The following is a 17,258-nucleotide window of genomic DNA, read 5'->3' on the forward strand; positions in this document are numbered from 1 at the left end:
AAAGTGGGTGTTCTCAGCCACTTACCCCTGTTTTAGGTGTTTGGCCAGCAAATAGTTGCTCCAAACTAACTTAGGCCAGCGTATGTTGCCACTTCTGTCCGCACACAAACCTTACCTAGAGTTAAGGAATCGGCGCAAATAACTACATTTCAAGCACCAAACAAAGCGCAAAAAATAATAAGCAATCAATAAATAACAAATAAAAAAATAGAAGTCCTACCTTAGGAACGCAGCGGGTCGCCGATGAGGGAGCCCATTCAGCCAGGGCTAAGGACAGCATGCTTCGGGCCCCTCCCGGACAGCATGCTTCGGGCCCCTCCCACACACCCTCCAGCGCGTACTCACAGATTCAGCCTGCCAGGAGCTACTGCACATGCTCGCAGACTCTAGCACGCATGTGCAGAGGTCCCGGCACTGTTTTCAGCGCCGGGACCTGGCTCAGCCCCCAATCCATTGGGCCACGCGGTGCCACGACCGAAGAGAGGCTGGGGAGCGGCCAGACTACCGATGTCTTTTTTTCGACGCGCTTGGAGGCGGACAAAAACGGCGCACCGAGAGTGAGGGCACTAGAAAAATAGGTTCGGAAAACTCTAGCCCCATGATTTTAGTGGGAAGATTTGCTGGATTTTGGCATGTTTTTTACACAGTGCATTATGCAAATTACTTTGCTCTAAATAGCATAAGAACGATCCAGTTTCTTGCGAAAGGCAAAATTTGTCTGCCAATGGGCTTATTACCATGAGGTACTTGCGTTTTTTTTGAAGGCTGCAATCTTACTCTGAGGTTCAGGTAGTTATACACTGCCTGGCATTTGCCCTTGCGGTTTGACATCATTTGAACACCTGGATGAGATTATTGCCTTGAAATCTCTTTGGCTGTGGGTTTCATTTGGTTTAATGTTTGGAGCTACAGCATTAATCACTTATCCATCTTCCTCGATATAGTTTTTCATGAGTTTGAACTTATTTTGTGACTATGTAACTGTTTATTCTATAGATCGCAAGAAAGATTTAGTTAAGCTACAAGCTGGAGAATACGTATCTTTGGGCAAGGTCGAGTCTGCCTTAAAGAGTTGTTCCCTCATTGATAACATCTGTGCGTATGCAAACAGGTAGGATCAAAATTCTACCACAGTCCCGTAATTGTATGATCTCAAATCTGCAATGTTAGATGTTTTTCCATTCGTTGGGTGTCCAAAGGTATTTTGTGAATTTTTGATTTTTTTTTAGGAAATCAAGCCAGCCAAAGGCAAATGTAATTAATGAGCGCAAATATAAAATAATTTTAACGAGTAAGGACTTGTATTGAATGGAACAATCATACACCATACCGACCAAGGAAGAAGTTGGGGATTCAGTGCAGTCAAAAGACAAATAATATTATTGAATGGCAGTGTTTAGACCTCGTTTGGAATGCTGTGTGCAGTGTTGGCCGTCATAACACAGGAAGGATAATATTGTCCTTTGGTGGTGTACAGATTTGGGCAGGAGAAATGATACTCTGTCTAACGACTCTTAAATTGAATAAAGGCATAGGTGACTGAGGTTGTTCTAATTGGGGGTGAAGGGGAGAGAAACCAGACTGGTGGCCAAGAGAAGTTACCAAAAGGGGTTGGTTTGATTGACCAATTTGATTAAAGTTGGCAAATAATTGTAAAAAAACACTTTTTTTTTTAAATGGAGTAAATAGAAAATTTGACTAATACTGTTAACCCATGTTAGTGTATGGAGTTAGATCGCAGATCAGCCATGATCTCATTGAATGGCGGAATAGGCTCAAGAGGCTAAATGGCCTACTCCTGTTCCTATGTTCTGAAAGCAAGATAATACATTTGAAGTAATTTAGCAGGGAAGGCCATTTAAGCAACTTGCATTTATATAGCGCCTTTAACATAGTAAAACGTCCCAAGGCACTTCACAGGAATGTTATCAAACAAAATTTGACACCAAGCCGCATAAGGAAGTATTAGGACAGATGACTAAAAGCTTGGTTTTATGGAGCGTCTTTCAGGAGGCGGAGAGCTTTAGGGAGGGAATTCCAGAGTTTAGGGCCTAGGCAACTGAAGGCACGACTGCCAGTGGTGGTGGTTAAAATAGGGGGGCACGGCACAAGAGGTCAGAATTGGAGGAGCGTAGAGATCTGAGGGTTGTAGGGCTGGAGGAGGTTGCAGAGACGGGTAGGGGTGAGGCCATGGAGTAGTTTGAAAGCAAACAGTACAACAGAGATATGTTCATTAAGAAAGGGGATAGAGGGATGTGGTGAGCACAAAAGACAGCCTTGTTGAGCAAAGTAACATTTTCATATTAATTCCCTAAATATTGTGCACAGTGACTAAAGTGCAAGTTGGCCTTGTACATTTTGCTTGCAGTTGGTACACAACTAGTCTGCCTTTGGTATATGTTTTCATTAACTGGAATCTTTAAAAGGGGCAGTAACTCTTTTAGTATTGAGTCAGCTGGACATGGGTGATCTTGTAAATGCCGGTATGCAGTGGGATTTTTGCATCACAGCCAAGGGGGTTGGTGATTGGTGAGTAGTTTTTCTTTTTGCTTTTCCCTTTATCAGTAAGTAATCCTTTTGCATTGTTGCCAAACTAAGTTAATCTAGGGGTTAAGTCATGGCAGGAAACTTCTTTGCTCCTCCTGTAATATGTGGGAAGTCAAGGACGCTTCGTGTCCCTGACGACTACATGTGCGGGAAGTGCATCTGCCTGCAGCTCCTGACAGACCGCATTGTGGCACTGGAGCTGTGGGTGGATTTACTCTGGAGCATCGATGATGCTGAGGATGACGTGAATAGCACGTTTCGTGAGTTGGTCTTACCGCAGTTAAAGGATGCACAGCCAGATAGGGAATGGGTGACCAACAGGAAGAGCAGTGCAAGGAAGGTAGTGCAGGGGTCCCCTGCGGTCATCCCCCTGCAAAACAGATGCACCACTTTGGGTACTGTTGAGGGGGATGACTCACCAGGGGAGGAGCAGCAGCCAAGTCCATGACACCGTGGGTGGCTCTGCTGCACAGGAGGGCAGGAAAAAGAGTGGGAGAGCTATAGTGATGGGGGATTCTATTGTAAGGGGAAAAGATGGATGTTTCTGCGGCCGCAGCTGAGACTCCAGGATGGTATGTTGCCTCCCTGGTGCAAGGGTCAAGATGTCTCAGAGCGGGTGCAGGACATTTTGAAGAGGGAGGGTGAACAGACAATTGTCGTGGTACATATAGGTACCAACGATATAGGTTTAAAAAAAACAGGATGAGGACCTACAAGACGAATTTAGGGAGCCAGGAGCTAAATTTAAAAAGTAGGACCTCCAAAGTAGTAATCGCAGGATTGCTACCAGTGCCACTTGCTAGTCAGAGTAGGAATCGCAGTATAGCCCAGATGAATACGTGGCTTGAGGAGTGGTGCAGAAGGGAGGGATTCAAATTATTGAGACACTGGAACTAGTTCTGGGGGAGGTGGGACCAGTACAAACCGGACGGTCTGCACCTGGGCAGGACCGGAACCAATGTCCTAGGGGGAGTGTTTGCTAGTGCTGTTGGGGAGGGTTTAAACTAATATGGCAGGGGGATGGGAACCTATGCAGGGAGACTGAGGGAAGTAGAATGGGGACAGAAGCAAAAGATGGAAAGAAGAAAAGTAAAAGTGGAGGGCAGAGAAACCCAAGGCAAAAAGGACAACATTACAGCAAAATTCTAAAGGGGCAAAGGGTGTTAAAAAGATAAGTCTGAAGGCTCTATGCCTGAATGTGAGGAGTATTCGGAATAAGGTGGACGAATTAACTGCGCAGATAGCAGTTAACGGATGTGATGTAATTGGCATCATGGAGACATGGCTCCAGGGTGACCAAGGCTGGGAACTCAACATCCAGGGGTATTCAACATTTAGGAAGGATAGACAGAAAGGAAAAGGAGGTGGGATGGCGTTGCTGGTTAAAGAGGAAATTAATGCAATAGTAAGGAAGGACATTAGCTTGGATGATGTGGAATATGTATGGGTGGAGCTACGGAATACCAAAGAGCAGAAAACACTAGTGGGAGTTGTGTACAGACCACCAAACAATAGTAGTGGGGTTGGGGACAGCATCAAAGAAGAAATTAGGGATGCGTGCAATAAAGGTACAGCAGTTATCGTGGGCAACTTTAAATCTACATGTTGACTGGGCTAACCAAACTGGTAGCAATGCGGTGGAGGAGGATTTCCTGGAGTGTATTAGGGATGGTTTTCTAGACCAATATGTTGAGGAACCAACTAGAGGGCTGGCCATCCTAGACTGGGTGATGTGTAATGAGAAAGGACTAATTAGCAATCTTGTTGTGTGAGGCCCCTTGGGGAAGAGTGACCATAATATGGTAGAATTCTTTATTAAGATGGAGAGTGATACAGTTAATTCAGAGACGAGGGTCCTGAACTTGAAAGGCAACTTTGATGGTATGAGACGTGAATTGGCTAGAATAGACTGGCGAGTGATACTTAAAGGGTTGACGGTGGATAGGCAATGGCAAACATTTAAAGATCACATGGATGAACTTCAACAATTGTACATCCCTGTCTGGAGTAAAAATAAAACAGGGAATGTGGCTCAACTGTGGATAACAAGGGGAACAAAGAAATGGTGGACCAGTTAAACAAATACTTTGGTTCTCTTTTCACGAAGGAAGACACAAATAACCTTTCGGAAATACTAGGGGACCGAGGGTCTAGTGAGAAGGAGGAACTGAAGGATATCATTATAAAGCGGAAAATTATGTTGGGGAAATTGGTGGGATTGAAGGACGATAAATCCCCGGGGCCTGATTGTCTGCATGCCAGAGTACTTAAGGAAGTGGCTGTAGAAATAGTGGATGCATTGGTGATCATTTTCTAATGACTCTGGATCAGTTCCTATGGACTGGAGGGTAGCTAATGTAACACCACTGTTTTTTTTTAAAAAAAAAGGAGGGAGAGAGAAAACTGGTAATTATAGATGGGTTAGCCTGACATCAGTAATGGGAAAAATGTTGGCATCAATTATTGAAAATGAAATAGCAACGCATTTGGAAAGCAGCGACAGGATCGGTCCAAGTCAGCATGGATTTATGAAAGGGAAATAATGCTTGACAGATCTTCTGGAATTTTTTGAGGATGTAACTAGTAAAGAACCAGTGGATGTGGTGTATTTGGACTTTTAAAAGGCTTTTGACAAGGTCCCACACAAGAGATTAGTATGCAAAATCAAAGCACATGGTATTGGGGGTAATGTACTGACGTGGATAGCGAACTGGTTGGCAGACAGGAAGCAGAGAGTCGGGAGAAACGGGTCCTTTTCAGAATGGCAGGCAGTGACTAGTGGAGTGCCGCAAGGCTCAGTGCTGGGACCCCAGCTCTTTACAATATACATTAATGATTTAGGTGAAGGAATTGAGTGTAATATCTCCAAGTTTGCAGATGACACTAAATTGGGTGGCGGTGTAAGCTGTGAGGAGGACGCTAAGAGGCTGCAGGGTGACTTGGACAGGTTAGGTGAGTGGACAAATGCATGGCAGATGCAGTATAATGTGGATAAATGTGAGGTTATCCACTTTGGGGGCATAAACACGAAGGCAGAATATTATCTGAATGGCGGCACATTAAGAAATGGGAAGGTGCAACGAGACCTGGGTGTCATGGTTCATCAGTCATTGAAAGTTGGCATGCAGGAACAGCAAACAGTGAAGAAGGCAAATGGTATGTTGGCCTTCATAGCTTGGGGATTTGAGTATAGGAGCAGGGAGGTCTTACTGCAGTTGTACAGGGCCTTATTGAGGCTTCACCTGGACTATTGTGTTCAGTTTTAGTCATCTAATCTGAGGAAGGACGTTCTTGCTATTGAGGGAGTGCAGCGAAGGTTCACCAGACTGATTCCCGGGTTGGTGGGATATGAGGAGAGACTGGATCAACTGAGCCTTTATACATTGGAGTTTAGAAGGATGAGAGGGGATCTCATAGAAACATATAAGATTCTGACTGAACTGGACAGGTTAGATGCGGGAAGAATGTTCCCGATGTTGGGGAAGTCCAGAACCAGGGGACACAGTCTTAGGATAAGGGGTAGGCCATTTAGGACTGAGATAAGGAGAAACTTCTTAACTCAGAGTTGTTAACCTGTAAATTTCCCTACTGCAGCCAGTTCATTGGATATATTCAAGAGGGAGTTAGATATGGCCCTTGCAGCTAAAGGGATCAAGGGGTATGGAGAGAAAGCAGGAAAGGGGTACTGAGGGATTGATCTTATTCAATGGTGGTGCAGGCTCGAAGGGCCGAATGGCCTACTGCACCTATTTTCTATGTTTTCTATGTTTTGGCATGTCTCCAAGGTTGTGGTTACTAAACCCAAATAATCACTTTACAGTTGTTTTTGGTGGGCGGGCATTTTGCACATTTCTAGCTATATAAAGGCATTCTGAGTTAGGATTGAAAAGGTTCCCACATCATGTGTTTTATCATTACCCCTGTAAGGGTGCAGGGAGTTGGAATGCCAGAATAAGGTGCTACTCACTCACTCATATTGTATTTATTGATCTATAGCTCAACACAGAAGATGGAGAATCCATCTAGTAGCCTATTTTTTTTTATTTTTTAGTGGCATTGGAGGAAGTCTGGTTGCTGGTCATTTATCATCTTGACTGAGGGATGATTCAAAGTCTGTGAGCTCCAGTCATCAGTTAGGGAAGGGGGAAAAAAGTGTTTAGTAATCATGCAAATTTGAATGATCACAGGATACAAGACCATTATATTCATGCCAGTTGGTAGAAATTTTGCAAGCTAATGGGGTGTAAACGACTGAGACCAGTCTCTGCTGCGCACGCCGATGTTGATGTCATCACCGTGCGCAGCACCCAGTTAACGCCCCGGACCCTAAATTGGGTATCTTCCCCCTGAAGCTGTGCCAAGTGATGACAGCTTCAGGGGACGGGCGGCCGGCCGCAAGCAGGGCAAAAGTTAAATGGGAGGTGTGCTGTTGTTCATTGAAAAAAAAAAAATGCCTAATTTTCTTGGCACGTTGAACACCGGATCGGTGCTGTGATCGGTCAGCCTGGCACACTCTGGTGGGCTGTTGGTGCGGCACCCCACGCTCCCCGATGGTCCAGGTAGGACCCTCTCTTACTGCAGAGTATGCAGCTTGGGCTCGCTCTTTAAATCCAGAGAAGAGCCCCTCCTACGTGGCAGCGCTACTCGGCCCAGAGGCGTCCGTCCCACTAGTACCCCAGAAAGGAAGGGGAGCGCTTCATTTAGCGCTCCATTCCTTCTGGGGTCGGTAACCCCAATTTCTTGCAAGAGGTGAGACTTCAGCGCCTGGTGCAAAGTCTTGCGCCTCGCTCGGGGTACCACCCCCGGTACCGAATTTTTAGCCCTTGGTGTGTAATAGGAAACTAAATTAAAAATCAAATCCTGATTTCTAGTACATGCCTTGAGGTTGAACGTAAACCCACTTTCATGTTTCCTTCACAGTGAGCAATCTTATGTGATTAGTTTTGTGGTACCCAATCAGAAGAAACTGACTGCCCTCGCAGAGCAGAAACGAGTTCAGGGGACATGGGAAGAAATTTGTAATGATACCAAGATGGAGGCCGAGGTGCTGCGGGAGATCAAAGAAGCATCAGCATCCAGTGAGTATAGATGACCAATCAGCATCCAGTGAGTATAGATGACCAATCAGCATCCAGTGAGTATAGATGACCAATCAGCATCCAGTGAGTATAGATGACCAATCAGCGTGCTAATGGAGCAGATTGGAGTGTTTAATGCACCTGTGTATTTCAGTTTGCTTTTAATTGGAACATATGGTCAGTGCTGGAAAATAGCAAAACTAGGAGAAATATTTGTTCAACATCTTGGTCACCAGTTACTGCTCTTTAAAATGCAGATGACCGAGTCAAAATGACATGTTCTAACTTTAATTGAATACCGCTTTTTTCAAACTGCTGGGATGTGTATTGTATCAAAATTAAGATGTAGAACAACATATTTTGTGGCTTCTTCACAGCAGGTTGGTGTGTAGTTGACCTGCCCTAAAGCTGGTAAAGCAGGGAAGGGGAAGGATGTACACATGACTTTCAATGTTCCTGATTGTGAGTCATTTCAAAAATGAGTAAAAGGGTGGGGTGGGTGTGACAGCCCCTTTCCTCTCGGGTAGAAAATAACTGAGCAAGTTTTAGCTATGATACTTATTGCAGGGAGAGTCTAAGGGGGAGAGAGAGAATTAAAAAGCTGTAGATTTGCTATACAGTATAAATAGCACATATGTTGGTGTTGCTGATGTCACACACTTTTTGGTAACAGGTAAATTAGAGAAGTTTGAAGTTCCTGTGAAAGTGCGTTTGAGCCCAGAGCCATGGACTCCAGAGACCGGTTTGGTAACAGATGCCTTCAAGCTCAAGCGGAAAGAACTAAGGAACCATTACCTCACAGACATCGAGAGGATGTATGGAGGGAAGTAGACCCTTCAAAGACCTGGATGATTTTTTTTCTGGTGCCTGCAGAGAAGCAGTGCATCTGTAAATTAAAAGGACACTGAGTGACTCATTTTAAATATAAATTAATCAACCAAAAGGTCAGTGTTCTACCTACTGGTTATTCTCCATTCTCTTCACTCTTGAACTGAAAACAAGCAATTGAAAATTTTCTTGAAGGCATGTAAGGTTGCACCATGTCCCCAACCTTCTGCTAATGCCCATTGTCCTCCTGCTCATGACCATTGTCCTTTTGCATGTTGGTTTTTGGACTGTTTTATCACCATTGTGTTGTGTTTTTCTTTGTGTGAGGACCACTGGCTGGTTATACAGGAAGTGCTGGGGAGCAAGAACTGAATTTATTGATGTAAATAAGCGTAAAATCAAACTTCCAACCATTTTCTTTTCTACATTCTTTAACAAAGAAAAAATGTTTTCCAATGCACCTTGATCCACTCAAACCCCAACCAGTTTTTGATGTGATGTTTGCACTAGAACTATTTCATGTTTGTATAGAAAATTGCTGAAAATATTTTGGTTCTTAAATGCATAGACCATTTGTTCCTATTTGTACCACAGTCAGCATTGTTTAAATGTCATGATCACAGATGGATATTGTTTTTTAACACCTGAACCTGCTGAAAATTATAATATAACAGTGGACAACTTTAATTGTCCTCATGATAAATAGTGGCTGTGTGTAGTTTGCCAATACTGCAGTAATAAAATGCTCACTGGCCTTTCTCCTGCAGGAATACATTTGACAAATTATGTCCTAGATGCTGTGGTATCCACTTAACTTCTTGTAGCACGGCCATCAGAAGACCCTGTGGTGGATGTTTATAGCAGTCATAATTACTTGAATACATAAGAAACCTAGCCACTAAGTGTTGTGTTGGAGTGAGTTATAGCCTGTAATGCAATCTCTGTGTTCACTGCATTGGCAAAGGCCCAAACATTGGTCAAATGTGTCACTTGAGTCCCTTAGTTACTCATTTTGTAAATAAGCTTTGCACCAACTCGTCACCAAATGATCCTTTTTATAATAAATAAAATAAATAAAAATCTGCAGCTAATTACCCTATTCAAAAATGAGAGGGTTAGCAGAACTTGGCTGAGCTGATGGCTAGGAAAGCAACAGAAACGGAAAACACCTCTGGGTATGGAAGGACAATACTTGGGGTTCTGCTTTTGATCACTTTGCAGTGACTCCTGTCGACCGTGTAGGTGCTGAGTGAGGATAGAATTTGACCTGGCCGTAATGACTGATGCGCACAGAGGCGAACACCCTGTCTCGCTTAAAAAGACCACTTGAGAGTGATACTGGAGAGCAACTGTCACCTGTGCAACATTATCCAAGTATGAGTTAGCACCTTGAGAAGAGGGGAGAAATACCTCAGATAGTTAACCTGTTTAATTGTTCATTTCAGGTAGCCTTGCTTTAGTAAACCACTAGTGATAATATCCATGGGGTGAACACTTTGGTTGTCAAAATAATTCTTCACTCCTTGGGTCTAAAATGTTTTGGCAGCTATGTACTTCCCTACCCTACTGTGAATTTTGCCTATTCTGTTCCTACCCATGTGAAAGCCTATAATGGAGATTCTCGCTCCTCCGTCCCTCCAACTTACACTGTTAGCATATTAACAGGGAGTGTGGTGGTGGTTAGGGAAACCACCTGCTAATTCTAAGAAATGAAAATCTGACAGAAAAGCAACTAGTTTTCCAACGTTTGGTTTGTTTTTTTTAAAAAAAAGGATGTGCATATGGGGGAAAGGGGAGAAAACTCGCATGCAAAATGGCCTTATTGGCTCTAAGTCGTCTTGTCATGTGCGTGTGTAAATGCGTGTTTTACACATGTATATGATCTGCCCTCTGGTTTTGCTCAGCCTTTCTGAAACAATACCTGACACACTCCAGATTTGGACTGGCTTTGTTTGTGGTCAGCATTCCTGTTTTTGGTTTGCTGTTTCAGTATCGACTAAAGCTAATTCACGAACTGCCGGTTTTCATGAAGGCTGTGCCAGAGGCAGTTCATGAAAAATAGCACTGTATTTGGCATCCAGTTAATGTTTGGATATTGAGTCTTTTTTGTTCATTTTTCTTTTAAACTCCACCCAGACTGTGTCCATTAAAGGCCTTTTCCACAACTCATTTTAATACAGTTTGGTGCATCACTGAACAGGTCCCCTTAAGAAAATGATAACCGGTAGCTAATGTAAAATGAAGAATGAAATTTAAATATTGTACATTTTGGAATGAAACGGGTCAGGGCCTAGTACAAAGAATTGTATGATTTTAAATTACTGTCTTTTTGTATATCTAGATATTAAAAATGTGAGGTTGTGACTTTCTGAAAGCTGGTTCTTTAGAGCAACATTCTAAACATTCATACAGTTTATAGCAAAATGCTTATGTGGAATATCACTTTTACATGAGACTGTAAACTCCTGTACTTACTGTGAATAATCTTATATATATTTATGTGTGTAAATGGGAGGAGTAAGCATACAATTCAATGTGATGTTGTAGTGAATGTTTTGAGGTTTCCAGTTTTAACTGCTCAGTCCTAAAATGGAGCAGTGGGAATCAGTCATTTGTGTTGCATTTCCAAGCTTGCGTGATGCAGGGTTTCACAACATTCTTAGAAGTTGAGACACATCAGGCTATCTTGATGGTTTAATGGATAAAGGCACCTGCCTGGTGTGGCATGGAGCTGTACACATCAGGTGCCTCCCAAGTTTGTTTCCTAAACTGTGCTGATGTTGCCTGGAGCAATGGTCAAACATATACAATTGATCACGTTTAGGTTGGGGAGTAAAAATTAACAAAATAAATCTTCAGCCGGGGTTCCTGCTCTTGATTGCTATCCAGTGATCCCTGCTGAAAAGTGTGTGTGTGGATTGTGGACAAGGGCAGGATCAAACTTAATTCAACTGATGCCCTCCCCAACAGTTGAACTGACTACTGGCACTTGCCATCCAGGTTCACATGAAGAATGGCTGCTTGGGTCAGCTTAGAGTGTTGCCAGCACCAATGGCCCCACACTCTAGCTTGCAACCATGCCTTCAGGAGAGGAAATGGGGGTGGGTAAGAAAGTTGACCAATATTCAAGCAATGTGCAGAAGAAATATTCTTCAGGCCAGGAGATACGATATCCATGAAGCCATCTGACAGTATGTAGCACGCCATCTACTGGAAAGTCACTGTAATGTCCTTGGGTTTCCAGAAAGAGCGTTCTTTTCTCTCAAGTTGGTTTTAACCCTGCATCTTACAGTAAACAATTTTTAAATATCTGATGGGAATGAAAATCCATTGTTTCATCCGCTGCTGTGTTAAAGAACATTGCAACTATGTTTTAGACTGTGCATGCCATTTGTCGCACAATGATTTCAAATAATGGACACTGCCACCTCAAATTATAAACTGTACTTTAAATATCTTTGCTCTGCATCTAACCCTTAAATTAAACTATAATTCATCAGTGGGAGTGTGGGGGGGGGGGGATGTTCAGAGGGAATTTCAATCCTTCACTTTCCTTTGGCAACATAGATTTTTACAGTGACCATTTATTTATATAGTATCTCTCTGCATGTCATTGTTCTTGCTCTGATATATCCTGCCAAGCTTTACCTGGGTGGTTGAGTGATCGGAAGGGGCTTCTTGGAGGAATTCAGTGCATGAAACAACTGATGAGAAATAAGCAAATGAGGCTTGAATATTTTTAGTCATGGGTGCTGTCCAAGTATCTACTTGGAAAAGAAAATGTTACAGAAAGACATTGTTGCAGATGGAGTCTATTTATTTTTGGTTGTGGGTACCTCAGTACCTACAATGAGATGCAATCAAAGGGAAGAGGCAGAATATTTAATCTCTGTTGCCAAAGATTTGAGGGTTCAGAAGTAGCCTATGTTCCATCTGTAATTCAATCAAGGACAATGCTATGTCAGAATGGCTTCTCATTACCATTGAGACAATTCTGCTAGTAATTGCAGTTGTCTTTGGACATGTTGCTCAATAATTGATTTGTCTTATTTTAATATGTCTTTGGCTATTGAATCGTTGTATAAAAACATAGCCATATCAAACTCTATTGATTATCATTCAAGTATTTCAATTGCTGATGGCCATTTTCCTTATTTTAAACCTGCATTATGGCAGCCAAATATGTAAAATGTTCCTGTGGAATTAAAGGGTGAACCTTATCCACCTCATGGATATGTGTAAATAAAACCAGTTTCTCAGCACAATCACTGTTTCATTTTTTCAGAGGTTCTTGTTGGAAGTACTCATTGTGTATTCAGTTCCTGTACTCCTTGCGGGATGCGCCTTGCATTGATGGAGGTTCTCCCCCAGTAGCTATGTCGGGAAAGACTAAATGACAGTGCAGACCAGAAAATACCAGGTTCTGTGCCTGATCTGTATAGTTAGTTGATCTCAACTGGGGTCAATTGGCTTAAGCAGCGGCTAGGGAGGGGGTAAATTATCCACTGGTTGCCACCTGCCACCTGCGTGCACGAACATCAGGGTAAAATTGGATTGAGCTTGGTCTTTCTTTTTCAGACTGAGCAATCCTGGTACGGCTGCATTTATTGTCCATTGCTAGTTGCCCTTGATGTATTTTTTAACAACTGAATGGCTTGCTGGATAACTTCTGGGGATATCAAGAGTCAACCATACTAGGCCAGAATTTGCGGTGGGTACACGTCATACTGCCTTTGAAATGGACAGCAAGTTTGGGATTTCCACATGCGCTAAATCCCGAATTTGCAAGCTGTCAAATTACATCTTGGAAATCCCCAATTGCTGGCGCAGAGTTAGGCTGATTCCCAACTAACTGCCCAGCAATTGAGAGAATTTTACAGCTGATGCAAACAGGCCTGCTTACATCAGCGTAAGGTAACAATCCTCAAAAGATCAAAAGCATCATTCGGCATGTTTTAACATCATTTTCATCTCTCAAATCAGACTGTTTCATTTTCTGCGATCCCAGTGTACCTTTTGAGGTGTTTGAAATAATCCATAGATTACATCCCCATTCATAACTCAACTTCATTAATTAAACACACACAAAGTATAATCTGCTGCTCTGTTCTTGCATACTGCTATATCTGTATCAAATGAGTTTTTCTTGTTTCTGCAAAGATTGGAGTTTTAATTATGTTAATTACCAGCAAATTAAAATTTTTACTAATGGATCCAAGATGGAGTGAAGTTGGTGAAATGAAACTAATTAGTATTAAATTCCAATCCCGTAAAATAATTAATTAAATCTGATTGCGGGATTTGATTCTGACATTATCTAATGCTGTTTGATTGGAGCACCAGGCCCACGTGATTCCAGGTACGCTTCCGCACACGCTGTACTCCTGGGATCCGTGGGCCATTCCGCTGTCCTCGAGTATGCAGCAAGTCAGATCGCAAGTTTGCGAAGGAAGATCCCCAGCGGCTCAATTTGTATTTTATTCGGATGCCAGCGGCATACTCCGCAGGTACGCTGCCGACCGCAAATTCTGCCCCCTAATGTGTGACTGGAGTCATGTGTAACCCAGTCTGGGTAGAGGTGGCAGGTTCCTTGCCTGAAGGACAATAAGAAAACCAGTTGTGTTCTTACCAAACAATAGGATAGATAGAGAAACTCATCTGTGGTGTGGGAATCTAGGACAAGGGGGTGCAATCTTAAAATTAGAGCTGGTCTATTTAGGACTGAAATCACTTTTTCCACACAAAGGGTAGTGGAAATCTAGTACTCTTATCACCCCAAAAAATGACTGGATGCCGGGTCAATTGAAATTTCAGACCGAGGTCAATTTTGTTTTTGTTGGCCAAGGGTATCCAGTGTTAGTTGCCTGCCTTTGCTCCATATGAACCTTTCAGCCATCTGCTGACTCTTGCTGGCAACTGCCTGTTTAAAATTCAGCGTGTGCGCTCTTTTTAAAGAGGCACAACCAATAAAGACTGTAAACTAAACGAAAACTTCATAAATTAAATTAAAATTCTATACCCAGGGGTGATGCACTTCAGTCCCTCCAGTGCCCACTGATCGCGGAAGGCCTCGAATGTGGCTGTGGACACCACGTGCTCAAGCCATCTGCTGAGTCCCAGCTCTGTTAGCCATGATCTAATTGATTGGCAGAACAGGCTCCAAGAACTGAATGGCCTACTACTGTTCCTATGTTCCGAATCTGTCAGGTTTCATGGTCAGTTTTTCCTAGTGCTCACCCACAATTTTAGATTTAATTATTTCATTTTCACAACTTGCCATGATGGGATTTAAGGTCATGATTCCTCGGTTACTAGTCCAGTATTCCACCATACCTAATGGCAGTGATGATCATGGTTGAATAGGCTGCCAATACTCATTATCTAAGCTCCTAACATAAGAAATCGAAGCAGGAAAAGGCCACCTGGCCCCTCGAGCTTGCTCTGCCATTTAATAAGATCATGGCTGATCTGATCATGGACTCAGTTCCACTTCCTTGTCCACTCCTTTATTCCTTTATCGCTCAAAAATCTGTCTACGCCATAAATATATTCAATGACCCAACCTCCACAGCTTTCTGGGGCAGAGAATTCCATATATTTATAACCCTCAGAAGAAATTCCTGCTCATCTCAGTTTTAAATGGGTGGCCCCTTATTCTGAGACTATGTCCCCTAGTTTTAGTTTCCCGAGTGGAAATATCCTCTCTGCATCCACCTTGTCAAGCACCCTCATTATGTTGTAAGGTCCTACATGGCAGACTGGTCACTAAGGTAAAAGCCCATGGAATCCAGGGCAAAGTGGCAAGTTGGATCCAAAATTGGCTTAAGAGGTAGGAAGCAAAGGGTAATGGTTGATGGATATTTTTGGGACTGGAAGGATGTTTCCCATGGGGTTCTGCAGGGCTCAGTACTGGGTCCCTTGCTTTTTGTGGTATACATCAATTATCTAGATTTGAATATAGGGACATGATTAAGAAGTTTGCAGATGACACTAAAATTGGCTGTGGGGTTGATAATGAAGAGAACATAAGGACATAAGAAATAGGAACAGGAGTAGTCCATACGGCCCCTCGCGCCTGCTCCGTCATTCAATAAGATAATGGCTGAGGATAGTCATGGACTGCAGGAGGATATCAATCTACTGGTCAGGTGGGCAGAACCGTGGCAAATGGAATTTAATTTGGAGAAGTCTGAGGTAATGCACTTGAGGAGGTCTAATAAGGAAAGGGTATACACATTAAATGGTAGGCCACTTAGATGAATAAAGGGACCTTGGAGTGCTTGTTCACAGATCCCTGAAAGTAGCAGGCCAGGTAGATAAGGTGGTTAAGAAGGCATACAGAATGCTTGTCTTTATTGGCCGAGGCATAGAATACAAGAACAGGGAGGTTATGCTTAAATTGTATAATACTCTGGTTAGGCCTAGGAGGAGTGTTTGCGAGTGCTGTTGGGGAGGAGTTAAACTAATATGGCAGGGGGGTGGGAACCAATGCAGGGAGACCGAGGGAAACAAAATGGAGACAGAAGCAAAAGACAGAAAGGAGATGAGTAAAAGTGGAGGGCAGAGAAACCCAAGGCAGAAAACAAAGGGCCACTTTGCAGCAAAATTCTAAAGGGTCAAAGTGTGTTAAAAAGGCAAGCTTGAAGGCTCTGTGCCTCAATGCGAGGAATACTGTATACAGTTCTGGTGGCCATATTATAGGAAGGACTTGATTGCACTGGAGAGGGTGCAGAAAAGATTTACGAGGATGCTGCCTGGAATGGAGAATCTTAGCTATGAGGACAGATTGGATGGGCTGGGTTTGTTCTCTTTGGAACAGGAGGCTGAGGGGAGACCTCATTGAAGTATATAAAATTTTGAGGAGCCTGGATATAGAGGATAGCAAGGGCCTATTTCCCTTGGTGGAGGGGTCAATTACGAGGGGGCATTGTTTTAAAGTGGTTGGTGGATTCACCCAGAGGGTTGTGGAGGTCTGGAACTCACTGTCTGGAAGGATGATAGAGGCAGAAACACTCACCACATTTAAAAGGTGCTTGGATGGGCACTTGAAGTGCCGTAACCTGCAGGGTTATGGACCTAGAGTTGGTAAGTGGGATTAGACTGGATAACCTCTTGTTGGCTGGTGCAGATATGATGGGTACTGCAGGGAATTGAATACGGTCAGTGTGATCTCCTGGACTAGTTTCGATTGCCTGGATGGGTTGGAGAGGAATTTTTCCAGATTTTTTTTTATTCCCCAATTGGCCTAGGTTTTTATGTCCTGGGAGATTGCATGGCTCTGGTTGGGGTGGAGTGTAAAATGTTGCAATGCATGGGGTGTCGCAGTTGTGTGGGGAAGACTGGTTGGGCCGGATGCTCTTTACCTTTCTGTCGTTGTTCATTGTTCATAGGTTTATATATATTCTTCAGGGCAGCTGACCGAGGGCCGTGCAGCTCTTTGTCGGCCAGCACGAACACTATGTGCCAAAATGTCCTCCTTTTGCACTGTAGATTTCTATGTTTCTATTAAATGTTTCGATAAGATCACCTCTCATTCTTCTGAACTTCAATGTATATCAGCCCAACCTAGTCAACCCCTATCTTCATAAGTCAACCCCCTCATCTCCGGAATCAACCAAGTGAACCTTCTCTGAACAGCTTCCAGTGTAAGTATATCCTTCATTAAATACGGAGACTAAAACTACGCAGCACTCAAGATGTGGCCTCACCAGCACCCTGTACAGTTGTAGCAGGACATCTCTGCTTTTATACTCTATCCCCCTTGCAATAAAGGCCAACATTCCATTTGCCTTCCTGTTTACTTGC

General features: G+C 43.2%; 1 protein-coding gene across 9 annotated transcripts in view; it reads left to right on the forward strand.

The window, feature by feature from the left end:
• The window catches only part of acsl4a (acyl-CoA synthetase long chain family member 4a), a 91,923-nt gene extending 79,205 nt beyond the window's left edge, over positions 1-12,718 (forward strand). For all 9 annotated transcript variants that reach the window (XM_070882764.1, XM_070882768.1, XM_070882767.1 and 6 more), the window contains exons 15-17: positions 997-1,111; positions 7,468-7,625; positions 8,299-12,718. In XM_070882764.1, the coding sequence (XP_070738865.1) occupies positions 997-1,111; positions 7,468-7,625; positions 8,299-8,456 (431 nt within the window). In that variant the 3' untranslated portion in view covers positions 8,457-12,718. The remainder of the gene's footprint in view (positions 1-996; positions 1,112-7,467; positions 7,626-8,298) is intronic.
• Positions 12,719-17,258: the final 4,540 nt, after the last annotated feature.

Source organism: Pristiophorus japonicus, chromosome 6 (assembly GCF_044704955.1).
Source record: "Pristiophorus japonicus isolate sPriJap1 chromosome 6, sPriJap1.hap1, whole genome shotgun sequence".
NCBI classification, from domain to species: domain Eukaryota; kingdom Metazoa; phylum Chordata; class Chondrichthyes; family Pristiophoridae; genus Pristiophorus; species Pristiophorus japonicus.